General features: G+C 42.8%; 1 protein-coding gene across 1 annotated transcript in view; it reads right to left on the bottom strand.

Annotated features, from left to right (window-relative positions):
- Positions 1-1,557: 1,557 nt before the first annotated feature.
- mdfi (MyoD family inhibitor) overlaps positions 1,558-20,529 on the bottom strand; it is a 135,736-nt gene continuing 116,764 nt past the window's right edge. The window contains exons 4-5 of the mRNA XM_061922610.1: positions 9,379-9,744; positions 1,558-7,315 (exon numbers count right to left, since the gene is read on the bottom strand). Coding sequence (XP_061778594.1) covers positions 7,062-7,315; positions 9,379-9,744 — 620 coding nt within the window. The 3' untranslated portion in view covers positions 1,558-7,061. The remainder of the gene's footprint in view (positions 7,316-9,378; positions 9,745-20,529) is intronic.

Here is a 20,529-nt window from a genome sequence, read left to right as displayed (position 1 = left end):
ACTGTATAATTTTTTTCCCCAAGACATTATGTAAAAACGCAAGTTAGTCTTCTTTGCTAAATAGCAACTTAAAGTCATTTCTGGACTATTAACCGCAGCTTTTTTCCTAAATTTTGCCTTGTCACAGCGGACCTGTAAAATTGTTTACATTAAATCAAATGCACTCATGCAATCATTCTGCCAGCCATTTAGCACGTTATGGACTCACCCTTATTAAGAGAACAAAACGCACAGAACTCAGCCCCAAAACCCAAGAAAATCAACATGGGTATCGGAAAAAGGAAACGGCTACAGCACGGAAAGGTAAATCCATCATCCATTATCCATCACAAACCTCCACGCAGGACTGTGCTCAGTGATCTTTGCGGCAGGTGACTATGTTAAAACGTCACCCTTTATGAAAAAAAGAGGAAAATTGAGAAAAAAAGAGCAACATTTTAATGAGCACAAAATGCTACCACGCAAGCCCCAAAATATAAAAACATTAATAAATTCATGACTACATTTCTACACTATATTTAACGTTTACATTTATTCTCATCTACCAACCTGTTCTGGCCGTCTTTTTCACCTACTTGTCCCATGTAATGCACCACACACTTTTTTAATAGACACATCATTGAAAATGTCACATAAATTGTAAAATTGTATTACATAATAGCAAAAAATTCCCACGGTTTTATTATGAAGTATGCAGAGCTTCATGTTTTTTCTTGTAATTGAAAACTAAATTAGTTCACAAATTATTATTCCAAAATCTTAGTTTTTAGACTCTTGTGTCTCTCAATGTACGTTCACACCTCTGTTTCTTTATTTATTTCATATTTAAAGTATTCTTAGTTATTGATCTACAAATTGGGGCATTGCATCTTTACCAAAATTGTCACGACGGGGTTTTCGCAGCTTACTGCGGGGTCCGTTCTCCGGAAATGCAGACGGACCACTCCGGACAAAGCGAGCGGGTAAGAACAGGATTTATTCTAAAAAATAATGCTAAGTGCCAAAAACAGAAAACAAGCAAAAGGAATAATGTAAGCTATCACTTAGCATGGACTAGAAACGAGCAAGATTTACGTAGACAAGGCTACCACTTAGCATTGGCTAGGAGACAAGCAAAACTTACGTTGACAGGTTGCATGAAGTAAACAACGACGCCAAACTGAGCGTGGCGAGCAAGGTGGATAAATAACTCTCTGATTGAGCGTGGCACCACTAACTATAGGCATGTGTACCCAATTAATCCCCATGGTGATCAAAATAAACCCAGGAGTGCACTAAGGGAGTCCAAAACTAACAGAAAATAACTAACCAAAACTTAATCCGGGCCACGGATTGTGATAAAAAATACTTTATGTTGTAACTCGCAGGTAGCTTAGCATAGCTAACGCTAACAGCTTACTAAATGCTACGTGTGCAACAGAATAAAACAAGCTTCGATTCGAACATAGAAGTGTGAAAAATGCCGTGAACACACCGACATGTACCAGGTGATGGTGTTAAAAGTCATGTTTGATGGTCCAGGCTTTGTTAGCTCAGTAACTCAAATACCCCCCCCCCCCCCCCCCCCAAATTTTCCCCCCTGCAGTCCACTTATGTGGCAGTTAATGATGTCGCACTTTCGCGCCATGTTTTGAAGTTCTTAAAGATACTTCAGGAAATAGGCTTGTTTATAACAACGCTATTCAGATGCAAGCAAGACTCAAAATTATTTGTGTTTCCACGTCACTCTTTCAATCCCAATTGATAAAAAAATGAAAGGAAATGCGTAGGGGAAATTTTTAAGGTTTAAAAATGCTGATTTTCGCAGAAGTCTCACATGCCGGCATGTTTTAATGCTTACACTTGTGCGGCCGATACAGGCGCAAAATAAACTTTCTCCTAGTGAAGTGAGTGCGACATTAATCCGGGAATTGTGTAATCGACAAATAGACTACACTTCTTCCCTGCAGTAGGAACCCCGCGACCAAAAAAAAATGACGATTTGAAGTCCGTGAACGACTGCCACTTCATTACATGAAATTGGAATATGCTCAATGTCCTTGACGGTCCTTTTAACAAATGACACATACTTTACATAATTTATGTTCCGTAACACAAAAAAAAAAAATGTGACTTTGAGCACCGTGGTCATCAGAGTACAATAATGACACGATTTTAATTAAAAGTCAACCATCATTTAGGTTCATTCAAAGCAAAAAGTCAGCGCTTTGAGATTTTAATAAGACAGTTAGCTTTTTTTTTGGCTACAAAGCTAATTATTCTTTAAGGTCCGATGATTGTTTTGAAATGTTTTCCTATGAAAAAAAAAGATTCTTCCATGGTTGGTCTGGTGAGAAAGTACTATCGACACTCTGCTCATACCCCAAAAATGACATCATAAACCATTTTTTTTTTACGTTCCATCGTCTTCACTGTGAAATATCGCATCGTTTTCCAGAGCTTTCCAGGGTTATCATTTCAAACACAACACACTTAGTCATCCACCATTGTCAGCGTCCTCGTTCCCTCAGACGGAGTCTCTGAAACGGGGTTTCAATCCGCCTTAACCAAGTACAGGAAGGGGGATTCATATGGCTCCATCCGTTGCGGTTTACCTGACACATGAAACGTGACGAATTTGGGGGAGTGGGCTATCCACTTTAGCCGCCAGACGGCAGTAGAGTTGAATGTGTTAAAATGTGTTTTGTGGCATTTGCGATGGAAAAGAGATTCTTAATCTCAATGGGACTTTCCTGGGTAAATAAGAGTGAAAAATTAAATAAATGGCGCTTTCTAGGGCTGGGCGATAGTTATTACCGGTATATTTCAGAAAGCGGTATATATTTGAGACAATACCGTCATACCTGTATTTTTTTATGTGCCTTTGTTACGGTGCAGCACGGGATAGCTGAGAAAGGATCCGGTGGGCCGGAAGGATCTATCGCCCATTGCCGACGTGCCCGCACCGTAACTCAGGCGGCGGCTCCTTTTTACTAACCAGGGGTAACACAAGCTTAACAAATGCGGCGAGACCCCCACTGACGTCATTCGTCGCTTGGCAACAGACACCGCCTTTTAAAGTTACACACGCTGCTCTCAAATGAAACTTGTCTCAACGGCATATATATATTTAAAGTAAATACATCATATTGATTGATTGCACAGTACAGTACATATTCCGTACAACTGACCACTAAATGGCAACACCCGAATAAGTTTTTCAACTTGTTTAAGTCGGAGTCCACGTCAATCAATTCATGGTTTATATATGTGTATATATATATATATATATATATATATATATATATATATATATATATATATATATATATATATACATACATACATATAAAATTACATTACATGCAGTCGGCTTTCGGCCCCGGGCCATATTCTTTAGCCAATGCGGCCCCCGAGTCAAAAAATAATTTGGACACCCCCGGCTTGAACTAAACACCGTTTTAAAAATACCGTTATATATCGATCCAACCGTTATGGTCCATAATCGCCCAGCCCTAGCGCTTTCAACCATTTTCAGCAAACTGCATTGCAAAAACGACTAACCCCCCTCTCCCAGCAACGGGGCCATATGAATCCCTTCCCTACTGCACGTACGGGATCAAATTAAGGTCCAGTCAAAGTCAACTTTGTTTTTTTTTTAAGAGAACGAAAGAATAATTGCACAAGTACGGAATAGTAAGAGGAGAGAGATTTGTATCACGTCATTAAAAAAAAAAAGAAGCACATAGCAAAGAGGTATTGGGTTGGAAAAAGTGTCTAGCGGTGGGAGACTTGGTCCTGTTATCAAAAGCGTACCATTCATACCATTGGAACTTAGCATAATGTCATCGGAGATTTCCACCGCTGGAATTAAATTAGACGTGGAGCAGTACCTGCTCCACGGCGAGCTTGGCCGAACCTGATAACACAGAAATGTGATTTTCACATTAGAGGAGACATGCAAATATCTTAACTACAATCTAGCCCCCGCCCCCACCCCCCAAATAAAAAAAGGATTAATAGAGATTTGGGATCTACTCGGAAATTGAGGCGGTGGGCTAAGCCGAGGAGGCCGTTTGTTCGCATGACGAGAGCGACAAAGAACGATGAAACCTATTAAAAGGAAACCACCGTCGCCTTTTAAATCCAGTTCTCAAATGGAAGTAAACAAAACGTGACGTATGAAATCAGGAGACGTCTCTCCCTTCACATGTTTGCTCGCCGACGCCGGCGATTTGATGCGCTTCATCTGCAGGCTGATGAACGACTCTCTCATGATTCGTCGCTGATTAGGTTCCGCTGAATAAGAGCGAACAAAGGGAGTGTGATATTGCCACAAGCCGCCGTTTTCTGTGGGTTTTTTTTTTTTGTACGTTTTTCCGCACACAAAGACATCAATGGATCCGCCTCCCGCGGCCGCGCATGTCATAAAGGCCACGCAATCAGACCGGAAAACGTTAACCTTGCCAAGGACGGACTGAAACAGTTCTGCTGAGAGCACCGGCTTCAGTTTTTTCCCATTACGCCGCCGCTCTTATCAAGGGAACTTCTGAAATCCGGTTAAATGGATCCGTTTTGTCATTTGACTTTTGGAGGTCATTTTTCATGCTCAGAGAACTCCAGTCAATTGAGTCCAGGCGAGGGGCTCCAAGGGAACAATCCGGTCTTTGCGCTCGCGCCATTTGTTCACGACGAGAACGACAAAGAACGATGAAACCTATTAAAGGAACCACGTCGCCAGTTCTCAAATGGAAGTAAACAAAACGTGAAGTATGAATTGAGGAGTGATGTTTCACCCTTCACATGTTTGTGGCCCTCTAAGCCCGATTTGATGAGCTTCATCTGCAGGCTGATGAGCGACTCTGTTACGATTCTTCGCTAAATAGGTCCGCTGAATAAGAACGTACAAAGAGAACGTGATATTGTCACAAGCCGCCGTTGTTCTGTGTTTTTTTTTTGTACGTTTCTCCGCGCACAAAGACATCACTGGAGCCGCCTCTCACCAAGGCCACGCAATCAGACCGGAAGACGTGACCCTTGCGAAGGACGGACTGAAACAGTTCTGAGTTTTTTCCCCATTATGCCGCCGGTCTTATCAATGGAACCTCTGGAATCCGGTTACATAGATCTGTTTTGTCAATTGACTTTTGGAGGTCATTTTTCATGCTCTGAGTACTCCAGTCTATTGAGTCCAGGCGAAAGAGTTCCATGGGGACAATCCGGTCTATGCACTCACGCCATTTCTTCACATAACGAGAGCAACAAAGAACGATGAAACCTATTAAAGGAACCACGTCGCCAGTTCTCAAATGGATGCGCTTCATCTGCAGGCTGATGAGCGACTCTGTCAGGATTCTTCGCTGATTAGGTCCGCTGAATAAGAGCGTACTAAGAGAACGTGATATTGCCACAAGCCGCCATTATTCTGTAGGTTTTTTTGTACGTTTCTCCGCGCACAAAGACATCAGTGCAGCCGCCTCTCACCAAGGTGATGCAATCGGACCGGAAGACGTGACCCTTGCGAAGGAAGGACTGAAACAGTTCTGAATTTTTTTCCCCATTATGCCGCCGCTCTTATCAACGGAACCTCTGGAATCCGGTTAAATGGATCCGTTTTGTCATTTGACTTTTGGAGGTCATTTTTCATGCTCGGAGAACTCCAGTCACTCGATTCCAGGCGAGGGGCTCCATGGGAACAATCCGGTCTATGCGCTCGCGCCATTTGCTCACGACGAGAACGACAAAGAACGATGAAACCTATTAAAGGAACCACGTCGCCAGTTCTCAAATGGAAGTAAACAAAACGTGAAGTATGAATTGAGGTGTGACGTTTCTCCCTTCACATGTTTGTGGCCCTCGAAGCTCGATTTGATGAGCTTCATCTGCAGGCTGATGAGCGACTCTGTTACGATTCTTCGCTGATTAGGTCTGCTGAATAAGAGCGTACAAAGAGAAGGTGATATTGCCACAAGCCACCGTTATTCTGTGTTTTTTTTTGTACCTTTCTCCGCGCACAAAGACACCACTGGATCCGTCTCTCACCAAAGCCACGCAATCGGACCGGAAGACGTGAACCTTGCGAAGGAAGGACTGAAACAGTTTTGAGTTTTTTCCCCATTATGCCGCCGGTCTTATCAACGGAACCTCTGGAATCCGGGTAAATGGATCCGTTTTGTCATTTGACTTTTGGAGGTCATTTTTTATGCTCAGAGAACTCCAGTCACTTGAGTCCAGACGAGGGGCTCTATGGGAACAATGCAGTCTATGCGCTCATGCCATTTGTTCACATGACGAGCCACAAAGAACGATGAAACCTATTAAAGGAACCACGTCGCCTTATCCAGTTCTCATAACGGAAGTAAACAAAACGTGAAGTATGAAATGAGCAGAGATGTTTCTCCCTTCACATGTTTGCGGCCCGTCCAAGCCCGCTCGCCAACGCCGCTGATTTGATGCTCTTCATCTGCAGGTTGATGAGCGACTCTGTCACGATTCTTCGGTGATTAGGTCCACTGAATAAGAACGTGCAAAGAGAATGTGATATTGCCACAAGCCGCCGTTATTTTGTGGGGGTTTTTTGTACGTTTCTCCGCGCACAAAGACGTCAGTGGATCCGCCTCTCACCAAGGCCACACAATCAGACCGGAAGACGTTAACCTTGTGAAAGATGGACTGAAACAGTTCTGAGTTTTTTCCCCATTATTCAGCCGCTCTTATCAACGGAACCTCTGGAATCCGGTTAAATGGATCCGTTTTGTCATTTGACTTTTTGTGGTAATTTTTCATGCTCGGAGAACTCCAGTCACTCAAATCCACACGAGGGGCTCCTTGGGAACGATCCGGTCTACGCGCTCACGCCTGGAACACGGCTGAGACTCTGGCAGCCCGACAGCGAGCACGAGGCAAGAGAGGCTGCTGTTCTGCGGTCGGGCCCGTAAAAGAGAGAGACGACAAGCCGACGTAGCGAGAGCCGCAAGCCGCGGCGGCAAAGACCGGACATAGCGCTTTGCAGCTTGGACAAGAGACCACGTCCACGTCGCTTCCCCGGAGACAGGCTTTGGGACGAGCGTGCGCCGTGGCCCTCAAGAGGAGAAGCAGAGGCTGCAGCACTCCATGCAGATCTCCAGGCAGTCGGCCGACTCGCAGCAGGCGTCGATGATGCCGCAGTCCATGTCGCACGGCAGCTCGCAGTCGCCGCACTCCTCGGAGGCGCAGCAGCAGCAGAAGCAGGAGTCGTCGCCGGCGCACGAGCCGCAGGTGGCGCAGTCCAGCACGATGTTGCACAGCGTCAGGAATTCACAAAAGAGGCAGGCCAGGATGCAGTGAACGCAGCAGTCTGGGGACGAAGATAGTTCGCACGTCAATTCAACTTGTGAAACTGGTATATATATATATATATATATATATATATATATATATATATATATATATATATATATATATATATATATATATATGTATATATATATATATATATGTATATATATATATATATATATATATATATATATATATATATATATATATATATATCATAAGTTAACCAGATATTTAAGTATTTATATGTAACAGTAAATAATTGACAAATTTGCCTATGAATTTAAATATTTAAAACATTTTTAAAGTAAAAAGTAAATAAAAAAATCTGTCAGCTTGGTTGCCGGACTTTTACTGTAAAATATGTTTTTTTTTTAACTATAATTATTTTTACAACATATTACTGTAAATAAAAATACAATGCCACTTTCGATGAGGATGGTGACTTGTCAAGGGTGTACCCCGCCTTCCGCCCGATTGTAGCTGAGATAGGCGCCAGCGCCCCCCGTGACCCCAAAAGGGAATAAGCGGTAGAAAATGGATGGATGAATGGATGTTTGATTTAATTATGGCAACTCAGCTGCCAGTTTTTTTAACCATAATAAAATGCGGTACCATAAAATCATCAATCGCGGATTTTACCATAAAAAAAAAACCTCAGTTGACAGAATTTTACTGTTAAAAAAAATAAAAATAAAAATTAAAAAAATGTTTTTTTTCTAATTTACAGTAACATGCTGTAAAAAAAAAAACTCCCAAAATGTTACAATAAAATCTATTGGCCATGTATAGTGTACAATTTGATGGATGACTTGCTTCAAAATCATAACGTAAGCAGATATTTAAATATTTATTTAGATTTAGACCGTTAAAGTTAGATAGTACAATATTTGATATGATACAATATCATAATGATCCCCTCAATTCCCCCCCAAAATGGATTAACTCGCTGGAATATAAAATACAATATAACATACATCCATAAACGTAGATGTATATGCAAAAGTGCAATATATGTATCTGTACAGTAATCTATTTATGTATATCTGCACCTTGTTGATTTTTTATCCTGTACTTCCATGAGCTAATGCAACAAAATTGCGTTCTTATCTGTACTTTAAAGTTCAAATTTGAATGACAATAAAAAGGAAGTCTAAGTCTAGTCTACTTGTTGCAATATTTTTTTTCTCTGTCAAACTCGAAAAAAACCCTCTAATACATTTAGTAAGAAAATAAGAAAGTAAAGAAAGAAAATACAAGGTATTTTATTGACACATTATTTCCAAGCTTTTGCGGGCCATATAAAATGAGGTGGAGGGCCAGATCTGGCAGAAATATGCTGTCTTGACCCTAGAACTACAAAGCGGAGAGGAAGCAGGCCCCCTCCAGGCGACCTTTTATTTGAACTGTTTTTAATCAAATTCGATGGCTGTTTACGACCCCCTGCCTTTAGAAACAGCTGTTGCCAAGTAATCAGGGAAAGTCCAAATAAAAGCTGTACACGTTTCTCCTCATTGAGCCAAATTTAATTCTGTCCCTGTTTAAGTCCTTGCTTCTTGTCTTGTTTAATAGATGTCATCAGTGTTTGAACCTGACATAAGGTATTTTATTGACACATTATTTCCAGGTTTTTGCGGGTCATATAAAATGAGGTGGAGGGCCAAATCTGGCCCGCGGGCCTTGAGTTTGACACCTGTGTCTTAGGGCAAACACTGAAATTCACAAAACAATGGGCAATTTATAGACAGAGTGTCTGGTTTTGGACACTTGGGTGAGGACAGGGATGGAGACAGGCCACAATGAGGACCGACAGACTCCATACAAAAAAGGCCTGAGAACTACAGTAGGATCCTTCTTGCTGCGAGACGACAGTGCTAACCACTAGGCCACTACGCTGCCAAGTCAGTGCTCGGGTTAGACCTCTATATTAAAATGATTCATACCCTACTTTTGCAGTCTGTCATGAGTCATGCCGTAAATGTTGAACATTCAGCCGGCTTAGTTCTAAACAATTAACAGCGGTTGAAAGCCGTAGAGTTGCACAAGTCAAGAGTGTTGATGTTGAATTACTTTGCAACTTACCATCCTGTGCTTCTGTGGGAATCTGGGAGCTGTTGCTCTTGGAGCTACTTTTGGAGCTGCCTTTGCTCCTCTTGCTGCTCTGGGAGGTGATGGAAGGGTTAGACTGCAACTTCCTGCCGTGCCTGGGTCCCGCCGACGAGGAGGAAGAGGTGGACGAGCCTCCTCTTGGGAGGGAACCCAGTTTGGGATGCGCATGAGGGCCCCCGTTCCTGTCCCCGCCGGACTGGAGTGCGTGCGGGTGCGGCGCGGGATGCGGACAGTGAGGGGAGTGTGCATGGTGTTTGGTTCCGTTGCGTAGTTGGCTGCTAGGCTGCGTCCGGCACGGTTGGGTGGGGTGGATGGGTGTGGATCTGGCTGCTGGTTGAACTGTGGAGAGACAAAAGAGGTATTGTTGAGTGAAACTGACCTCGTAACACATCAATACTAGACTAGAATTGGCAATTCCGGACGGGATTGCCTGTGAATGTCCTATGTCCAGGGTGAGTGGGGTGTGTGGATGTTGGAACGGTTCCAATCGGTTGAGAAATGTGGGCTATGCAGAGGTTTGTATATTGCCCGTTTGTTTTCAATGTGGGGAAATTCCTGGTAATTTGGGGTAATCATGGAATTTCCCGAACCAGGGAGCATTTTGTCTTGAATGTCCAAAGTGAGTGGAGTGTGCGGATGTTGGCACGGTTCCAATTGGTTGAGAAATGTGGGATATGGAGAGGTTTGTACGGTATATTTACCGATTGTTTTCAATGTGGCGAAATTCCTGGTAATTTTGGGTACTTAAGGAATTTCCGGAACCAGGAAACATGTAGACTTGAATGTCCAGGGTGAGTGGAGTGTGCGGATGTTGGAACGGTTCCAATCGGTTGAGAAATGTGGGATATGGAGAGGTTTGTACAGTATATTTACCGATTGTTTTCAATGTGGGGAAATTCCTGGTAATTTTGGGTAATTAAGGAATTTCCGGAACCAGGAAACATGTTGACTTGAATGTCCAGGGTGAGTGGAGTGTGCGGATGTTGGAACGGTTCCAATCGGTTGATAAATGTGGGATATGGATGTTTATATATTGGCCGTTCGTTTTCAATGTGGGGAAATTCCTGCTAATTTTGGGTAATTAAGGAATTTTCGGAAACAGCAAACATGTTGACTTGAATGTCCAGGGTGAGTGGAGTGTGTGGATGTTGGAACGGTTCCAATCGGTTGATAAATGTGGGATATGGAGGTTTGTATATTGGCCATTCGTTTTCAATGTGGGGAAATTCCTGGTAATTTGGGGTAATCATGGAATTTCCGGGCCCAGGTAACATCTTGACTTGAATGTCCAGGGTGAGTGGAGTGTGCGGATGTTGAAACGATTCCAATCGGTTGAGAAACATAGGATATGGAGAGGTTTGTATATCGCCCGTTCGTTTTCAATGGGAAATTCCTGGTGATTTGGGATAATCATCGAATTTCCGAAACCAGGAAACATGTTGACTTGAATGTCCAAAGTGAGTGGAGTGTGTGGATGTTGGAACGGTTCCAATCGGTTGAGAAATGTGGGATATGGAGAGGTTTCTATATTCCCTGATTGTTTTCAATGTGGGGAAATTCCTGGTAATGTTAGGTAATCGTGGAATTTATTGAACCAGGAAACATGTTGAATTCAATGTCCAGTGTGAGTGGAGTGTGCGGATGTTGGAACGATTCCAATCGGTTGAGAAACTTAGGATATGGAGAGGTTTGTATATCGGCCATTCGTTTTCAATATGGGGAAATTCCTGGTAATTTTGGGTAATCATGGAATTTCTGGAACCAGGAAACATGTTGTCTTGAATGTCCAGGGTGAGTGGAGTGTGCGGATGTTGGAACGGTTCCAATCGGTTGAGAAATGTGGGATATGGAGAGGTTTGTACAGTATATTTACCGATTGTTTTCAATGTGGGGAAATTCCTGGTAATTTTGGGTAATTAAGGAATTTCCGGAACCAGGAAACATGTTGACTTGAATGTCCAGGGTGAGTGGAGTGTGCGGATGTTGGAACGGTTCCAATCGGTTGATAAATGTGGGATATGGATGTTTATATATTGGCCATTCGTTTTCAATGTGGGGAAATTCCTGCTAATTTTGGGTAATTAAGGAATTTTCGGAAACAGCAAACATGTTGACTTGAATGTCCAGGGTGAGTGGAGTGTGTGGATGTTGGAACGGTTCCAATCGGTTGATAAATGTGGGATATGGAGGTTTGTATATTGGCCATTCGTTTTCAATGTGGGGAAATTCCTGGTAATTTGGGGTAATCATGGAATTTCCGGGCCCAGGTAACATCTTGACTTGAATGTCCAGGGTGAGTGGAGTGTGCAAATGTTGAAACGATTCCAATCGGTTGAGAAACATAGGATATGGAGAGGTTTGTATATCGCCCGTTCGTTTTCAATGGGAAATTCCTGGTGATTTGGGGTAATCATCGAATTTCCGAAACCAGGAAACATGTTGACCTGAATGTCCAAAGTGAGTGGAGTGTGTGGATGTTGGAACGGTTCCAATCGGTTGAGAAATGTGGGATATGGAGAGGTTTGTATATTCCCTGATTGTTTTCAATGTGGGGAAATTCCTGGTAATGTTAGGTAATCGTGGAATTTATTGAACCAGGAAACATGTTGAATTCAATGTCCAGTGTGAGTGGAGTGTGCGGATGTTGGAACGATTCCAATCGGTTGAGAAACTTAGGATATGGAGAGGTTTGTATATCGGCCATTCGTTTTCAATATGGGGAAATTCCTGGTAATTTTGGGTAATCATGGAATTTCTGGAACCAGGAAACATGTTGTCTTGAATGTCCAGGGTGAGTGGAGTGTGCGGATGTTGGAACGGTTCCAATCGGTTGAGAAATGTGGGATATGGAGAGGTTTGTACAGTATATTTCCCGATTGTTTTCAATGTAGGGAAATTCCTGGTAATTTTGGGTAATCAGGGAATTTCCGGAACCAGGAAACATGTTGACTTGAATGTCCAGTGTGAGTGGAGTGTGCGGATGTTGGAACGGTTCCAATCGGTTCGATAAATGTGGGATATGGAGGTTTATATATTGGCCATTCGTTTTCAATGTGGGGAAATAACTGGTAATTTGGGGTAATCATGGAATTTCTGGAACCAGGAAACACGTTGACTTGAATGTCCAGGGTGAGTGGAGTGTGCGGATGTTGGAACGATTCCAATCGGCTGACAAACGTAGGATATGGAGAGGTTTGTATATCGCCCGTTTGTTTTTAATGTGGGAAAATTCCTGGTAATTGTGGGTAATCATGGGATTTTGCAACCAGGAAACATGTTGACTTAAATGTCCAGGGTGAGTGGAGTGTGCGGATGTTGGAATGGTTCCAATCGGTTGAGAAATGTGAGATATGGAGAGGTTTGTATATTGCCCAGTCGTTTTCAATGTGGGGAAATTCCTGGTAATTTTGGGTACTTAAGGAATTTCTGGAACCAGGAAACATGTAGACTTGAATGTCCAGGGTGAGTGGAGTGTGCCGATGTTGGAACGGTTCCAATCGGTTGAGAAATGTGGGATATGGAGAGGTTTGTACAGTATATTTACCGATTGTTTTCAATGTGGGGAAATTCCTGGTAATTTTGGGTAATTAAGGAATTTCCGGAACCAGGAAACATGTTGACTTGAATGTCCAGGGTGAGTGGAGTGTGCGGATGTTGGAACGGTTCCAATCGGTTCGATAAATGTGGGATATGGAGGTTTATATATTGGCCATTCGTTTTCAATGTGGGGAAATAACTGGTAATTTGGGGTAATCATGGAATTTCTGGAACCAGGAAACACGTTGACTTGAATGTCCAGGGTGAGTGGAGTGTGCGGATGTTGGAACGATTCCAATCGGCTAACAAACGTAGGATATGGAGAGGTTTGTAAATCGCCCGTTTGTTTTTAATGTGGGGAAATTCCTGGTAATTTTGGGTAATCATGGGATTTTGCAACCAGGAAACATGTTGACTTAAATGTCAAGGGTGAGTGGAGTGTGCGGATGTTGGAACGGTTCCAATCGGTTGAGAAATGTGAGATATGGAGAGGTTTGTATATTGCCCAGTCGTTTTCAATGTGGGGAAATTCCTGGTAATTTTGGGTAATTATGGAATTTCCGGAACCAGGAAACATGTTGACTTGAATGTCCAGGGTGAGTGGAGTGTGTGGATGTTGGAACGATTCCAATCGGTTAAAAAAAAACGTAGGATATGGAGAAGTTTGTATATCGGCCATTCGTTTTCAATGTGGGCAAATTCCTGGTAATTCTGGGTAATCATGGAATTTCTGGAACCAGGAAACATTTTGAATTCAATGTCCAGGGTGAGTGGAGTGTGCGGATGTTGGAACGGTTCCAATCGGTTGAGAAACGTGGGATATGGAGGTTTGTATATTGCTCGTTTGTTTTAAGTGGGGAGAAATTCCTGGTAATTTCGGGTAATAAGGGAATTTTGGGAATAAAGAAACATGTTGGCTTGAATGATCAGGATGAGTGGAGAGTTTGGATGGAGGAGCGGTTTAAATCTGATAAGAAATTTTGGATATGCAGTGGATTGTATATTGCCCATTCAATGTCAATAAGGAGAAAATTCCAGGAAAACTTGGAAATTTGAGAAAGGGAAAACATGTTTTGCATTCAATATAGAGAAGTATGTGTGGATGGTTGAAATGTTGGAAATACCGTTTAAAAATGTTGCAAAATTTTGAAAATTTAAGGCATTGTACTACTATGAATATGTCTATGTATTTGACTGGAAATTTCCTGGAAATTTGGTAATAAAAAAAAAGGGAAAATATTGATACAAGCACAATTGTCCTAGAAGATATGAAGGAGCTGGTGTTTGAATTGTATGAATCTGTTGAAAAATGTTGCCATAGTAGCATTGTGAATTTGAATTTCCGGAAAACCGGGAATTTGTATGGAGAACAAATAAGAACATTTATATTTACAACTAAGAAGGTGTAATGGTTGGAAACGGTCGAAAAATGTAATACAAATGTTGAACTTTCCAGGAAGAGGTGTAAATATGGCTTTGGATAACCAGGAATTCTGGGAATAAATGGAATTTAATTAAACTTGGAAAATGGTAGTTTGATTATCCAAGGTGAGAAGAGTGTGTGGATGGTGGAACAGTTCGAATTGGTTGAGAAATGTGAAAATTGTGCAAGTTGAAATAGCACCCCCGGCGACTTCAAACGGGACAAGTGGTAAAAATGGATCGATGGATGGATGTCCCACAAAATCTGGAATTCTATGTAACCTGGGATATTTTTCTGATCATTTTCTCAGAAAGCTCACGATTCCCAGTCGAGTCGAACATTTTGATTCTCAAAACTGTGGCCTCCAGCAAACTTTTGCAGCGGAACAATTTCTGGGTGTTGTTGATCAATGGTTTTCGCTGTGCATAGTAGAGTTTTAACTTGCACTTAGAGATGTAGCGACAAACTGTTGTTACTGACAGTGGTTTTGTGAAGTGCTCCTGACCCCGTTCTTTACACACTGATTCTCCAGATTCTCTAAACCTTTTGATGATATTACAGACCAAGCGTTCACTCACCTTCTCCGTTACGACTACAATAAGTATGTGAATCCGATCTTTCTGTGTTTGTGCAACTGATCAGTACTGATCGAAAGACAGGTTGAGGGTTATCTTAAACACAGGGAGGCTCTCTAAAGAGTTCAAGACTCGGATGTACCAAATCCGTTAACCCAGTGGTCCCCAACCACCCATTGGTACCGGGCCGCAGAATAATTTTTTATATATTTTTTTTAATTATTATTATTATTATTTTTTTTTTTTTTATTAAATCAACATAAAAAACCCAAGATACACTTACAATTAGTGCACCAACCCAAAAAAACTCCCTTTTTCATGACAAAAAAACCCCAAAACAAAAACAAGAATTACCCCAAGAATTACCCCAACCCCCCGCCCCTGCCATCCGGGAGGAACTCAAAGTAAAGCTGCTGCTCCTTCACATCGAGAGGAGCCAGATGAGGTGGTTCGGGCATCTGGTCAGGATGCCACCCGAACGCCTCCTTAGGGAGAAGTTTAGGGCACTTCCAACCGGTAGGAGGCCACGGGGAAGACGCAGGACACGTTGGGAAGACTATGTCTCCCGGCTGGCCTGGGAACGCCTCGGGATCCCCCAGGAAGAGCTAGACGAAGTGGCTGGGGAGAGGGAAGTCTGGGTTTCCCTGCTTAGGCTGTTGCCCCCGCGACCCGACCTTGAATAAGCGGAAGAAGATGGATGGATGGGTTTGTAATGTGTTTGAGAAATTGGCGGATTGACTACCTATGTGACGTCACATCGCTCCGAGAGCGAATAATAGAAAGGAGTTTAATTCACCAAAATTCACCCATTTAGAGTTCGGAAATCGGTTCAAAAAATATATGGTCGTTTTCCTGCAACATCAAGGTATATATTGACTCTTACATAGGTCTGGAGATAATGTTCCCCTTTAAACACAGGCAGGCTCGGATGTACCAAACCCTTGACCCACTTGTCTAGACTCTTTCACAACAAGCATTCGATTACAGTGGAAAAGGACAAACTTTATCCCAGTTCTGACATTAATTAGGCGACATGAAATCAGCTGGTATAAAAGTGACAAAGACTCCTGTTCATCCACAGAAATGTAGGCTTGAGGCTTGAACGCGCACCACCTCGCACCGCGGGACTTGATCAAGGGATCAAAGAATTCATGGCATGTTGACAAAGTCTTAGCAGAACGCCCCCGTGATGTACGATCCCCAAGACGGCGCTTCATCAAGTGGCTTCGTCCATCAAGCGCTCGATTGAACCGCACGATCCCCAGCTTGCTTTTGGCAACACTTTGTCAAACAGAACAATGCACAGTCACGGCCCCCGGTGCCAAGTTCAACTCCGCCGCGCCAAAAAGGAAGTCGAGTGAGAACTGTGTCGAGAAGCAACGTCAACCCCTCCGCGCACGGCGTGCCGAGTCGTCGCGTAGTAGAAAATGTGAGTTGCGGGCAGATAAATGGCGTGGGCAGTGTGTGCTGGACAGACGCACGTCCAACAGCCAAGGCCCTGTCATGGTGCGAGGCTGTCAGGGACTTGGAAGTACCGCCACGGCGACATCAATGCCAAAGAGTACAAGTATAAGTGGCCGTGCATATTTTAACAATACAAAACCGCACTCTGTGCAATACTGGCAGGCGTGGTTGCAGAAGGACAGTTGGTCTTCCGCTAGTCTCCACTTTTCAAATAGAGTAAGAGTATATATATACAGTGGGGCAAAAAAGTATTTAGTCAGCCACCGATTGTGCAAGTTCTCCCACTTAAAATGATGACAGAGGTCTGTAATTTTCATCACAGGTACACTTCAACTGTGAGAGACAGAATGTGAAAAAAAAATCAAGGAATTCACTTTGTAGGAATTTTAAAGAATTTATTTGTAAATTATGGTGGAAAATAAGTATTTGGTCAACCATTCAAAGCTCTCATTGATGGAAGGAGGCTTTGGCTCAAAATCTCACGATACATGGCCCCATTCATTCTTTCCTTAACACGGATCAATCGTCCAGTCCCCTTAGCAGAAAAACAGCCCCAAAGCATGATGTTTCCACCCCCCTGCTTCGCAGTAGGTGTGATGTTCTTGGGATGCAACTCAGTATTCTTCTTCCTCCAAACACGACGAGTTGAGTTTATACCAAAAAGTTCTATTTTGGTTTCATCTGACCACATGACATTCTCCCAATCCTCTGCTGTATCATCCATGTATCCATTTTGGTATAAACTCATGGACGCCCCTGCTTATTTCAGAAAGACATTGCCAAACCACATTCAGCACGTGTTACTACAGCGTGGCTTCGTACAAAAAAGAGTGCGGGTACTTTTCTGGCCAGCCTGCAGTCCAGACCTGTCTCCCATCGAAAATGTGTGGCGCATTATGAAGCGTAAAATACGACAGCGGAGACCCCGGACTGTTGAACGAATGAAGCTCGACATAAAACAAGAATGGGAAAGAATTCCACTTTCAAAGCTTCAACAATTAGTTTCCTCAGTTACCAAACATTTATTGAGTGTTGTTAAAAGAAAAGGTGATGTAACACAGTGGTGAACATGCCCTTTCCCAACTACTTTGGCACATGTTGCAGCCATGAAATGATTATTTGCAAAAAAAAAAAAAAAAATTAATGAGTTTGAACAACAATTATGTTGTCTTTGTAGTGCATTCAATTGAATATGGGTTGAAAAGGATTTGCAAATCATTGTATTCCATTTCTATTTCCTCAATCTTTTTTGCTACTTGTGCCAGCTCTTTTTCAACATGTTGCAGGCATCAAATTCCAAATGAGCTAATATTTGCAAAGAATAACAACATTTTCCAGTTCCAACGCTTAGTATCTTGTCTTTGCAGAGTATTAAATTGAATGTAGTTTGAAAACGATTTGCAAATCATCGCATTCTGTTTTTATTCACAATCGTAATAATTGTATCTGAGTTATCACAAACTTTGTGTTGCCATGAGTTCCCCGGCGAGTAGACAAAAGCTGTCTTTGATCCTACCAAGAAGAAGGCTTGTACAACTCCACTGTGTAGGATGGGATGCAACATGAATGTGTTCTGTTTCTTTGATGTATTGTAATCAACAGAAATATTTTGTCTTGACCCAAGATGAAGTGAAGTGAATTATATTTATATAGCGCTTTTTCTCTAGTGACTCAAAGCGCTTTACATAGTGAAACCCAATATCTAATTTTTACATTTAAACCAGTGTGGGTGGCACTGGGAGCAGGTGGGTAAAGTGTCTTGCCCAAGGACACAACAGCAGTGACTAGGATGGCGGAAGCGGGGGTCGAACCTGCAACCCTCAAGTTGCTGGCACGGCCGCTCTACCAGCCGAGCTACAAAGCGGAGAGAAAGTAGGACCTGCCCAAGCTCCTGGCACCTCTTCTCTGAACTGTATCACGACCTTTTTTTTTTTTGACCAACTTTTTCTTTGAGCGGTTTTGTGATAAGGGGGACGGCTGTTTATGACCCCCCTCCCTTAGTAACAGCTGTTGCCATGTAATCAGGGAAAATCCAAATAAAAGAGCATGGTGGAGACTGTACAAGAGTACAGCCCACACGTTTCTCCTCAATGGAGCCGAATTTAATTCTGTCTCTGTTTAGTTCCTTGCTTCTTTGTCTGTTTAGTAGATGTCATCAGTGTTTGAACCGGACATTCACCATTAACACAATGTTCCAACTTCACTGGTTTTGGGTTTTGTATTTATCCGCAAACTTTGGATGTGTTTTGGTGTCATAAATAAGATATATTTGATAAAAGCTTCAATATAGAGGGAAACTTGTTTTTCTAACCCACTGCTACTTTAACACAAATGGCATCCATGCTAGTCCACCAATACTTTTTGAATCAAATTCAGTACACACAGAAAGGTAAATAATATTTTACAAATTTCTGTTTTGAATTCAAACAACTGTTTCTCATTGCGTTTTTTTTTTTTTTTTACAACTGGGCCTGTTTAATCTCCAGAGTCTGCGCAACAGAAGAAAGTCGGCAGGCGAACACACCTCAACAGCCAAACTAAACACACACTTTGAACAGCAGAATAAAACAGGGACAGCTATTAGACCTGGGTTTAATATTCCATGGCAGCATTTCATAGCATCTTTTTAAAAAGTTGGAATATTTTCTCAGCCTTAAAGTATACGGCGCCTGGAGGCGCGGCGAGGCCTGGCGGTGACGGTAAAAGTGTAAACGTACAAGGCGCACATACCGGGAGTGTGGTCTTCAAACACTGGCAATGAAACACGACTGGCAATAAAAGCGTCTGTTCGATAACCGCTCCGAGACAGATAACCCAACCGGGACTGTTTTAACTGGCCGGCGTCCGGCGTCGCACAACCGAGCCACTGTTGTTTAAAAATGATTTTCATTCAGCGCTTTTCTAACTTTGCTCCAGATGTTTGGCAAGCTCCACGGACGCATGTAGCAAAGGAGGAACTGCATTTTCTGCTCCAACCTATTCCAAAACAACGTTGTCTCTTCTGCTTTTTCCTCCCGACCCCCCGTTTGCTTGTCTCGTTGAAGCATTTCGCACAATAGAGCTTTTAAACCCGCCGGGATCCATCCTGGTGACAAATGCGGGGGACTATATAGTCGGAACGCACGACTTTAAAGGCCTACTGAAATGAGATTTTATTATTTAAACGGGGATAGCAGGTCCATTCTATGTGTCATACTTGATCATTTCGCGATATTGCCATATTTTTGCTGAAAGGATTTAGTAGAGAAGATCGACGATAAAGTTTGCATCTTTTGGTCGCTTATAATAAAGTCTTGCCTGTACCGGAAGTAGCAGACGATGTGCGCGTGACGTCACGGGTTGTGGAGCCCCTTACATCCGCACATTGTTTACAATCATGGCCACCAGTAGCGAGAGCGATTCGGACCGAGAAAGCGACGAATTCCCCATTAATTTGAGCGAGGATGAAAGATTCGTGGATGAGGAAAGTGAGAGTGAAGGACTCGGAAAAAAACAAAAAAACAAAAAAAAACTACACCGCAGAGCGATTCAGATGTTATTACACAAATTTATTAGGACAATTCTGGAAAATCCCTTATCTGCTTATTGTGTTACTAGTGTTTTAGTGAAAGTCGGAGGGTTGTGGTGACCGCCAGTGTCTCTGAGGGAAGCCACGTTCCTCGACGAGGCGAAGCGAAGGCAGCCGTTGGGGCCGGGCTGAGATTTTTTTTTCTCTTTCCCTCCTCCACGGTGGAAACATCCCACCTTCGGGGGCGGCCGGTCGGAGGAGGCAAAAGAGTCCGCAGCTGCCTCTAAGACAGGTGCACGAGGAACGATGCAAGCTCTCCGCTCATGTCTACGGTAAGAGCAGCCTTATTACCACCATTTTCTCACCGAAACCTGCCGGTTCGCTTGACCGCTCTGTTTCATAGTAAAGCTTCACCGTCATCTTTCGGGAATGTAAACAAGGAAACACCGGCTGTGTTTGTGTTGCTAAGAAGGCCGCAATACACCGTTTCCCACCTACATCTTTCTTCTTTGACGTCTCCATTATTAATTGAACATATTGCAAAAGATTCAGCAACACATTATTACTGTGTAATTATGCGATTAAAGCGGACGACTTATAGCTTCGGGGGTGGCCGG

This window comes from Nerophis ophidion, linkage group LG16 (assembly GCF_033978795.1).
Source record: "Nerophis ophidion isolate RoL-2023_Sa linkage group LG16, RoL_Noph_v1.0, whole genome shotgun sequence".
In the NCBI taxonomy this organism is placed as follows: Eukaryota; Metazoa; Chordata; class Actinopteri; order Syngnathiformes; family Syngnathidae; genus Nerophis; species Nerophis ophidion.
The sequence above is the reverse complement of the archived record's forward strand: the minus strand, read 5'-3'. Positions and strand labels throughout refer to the sequence as shown.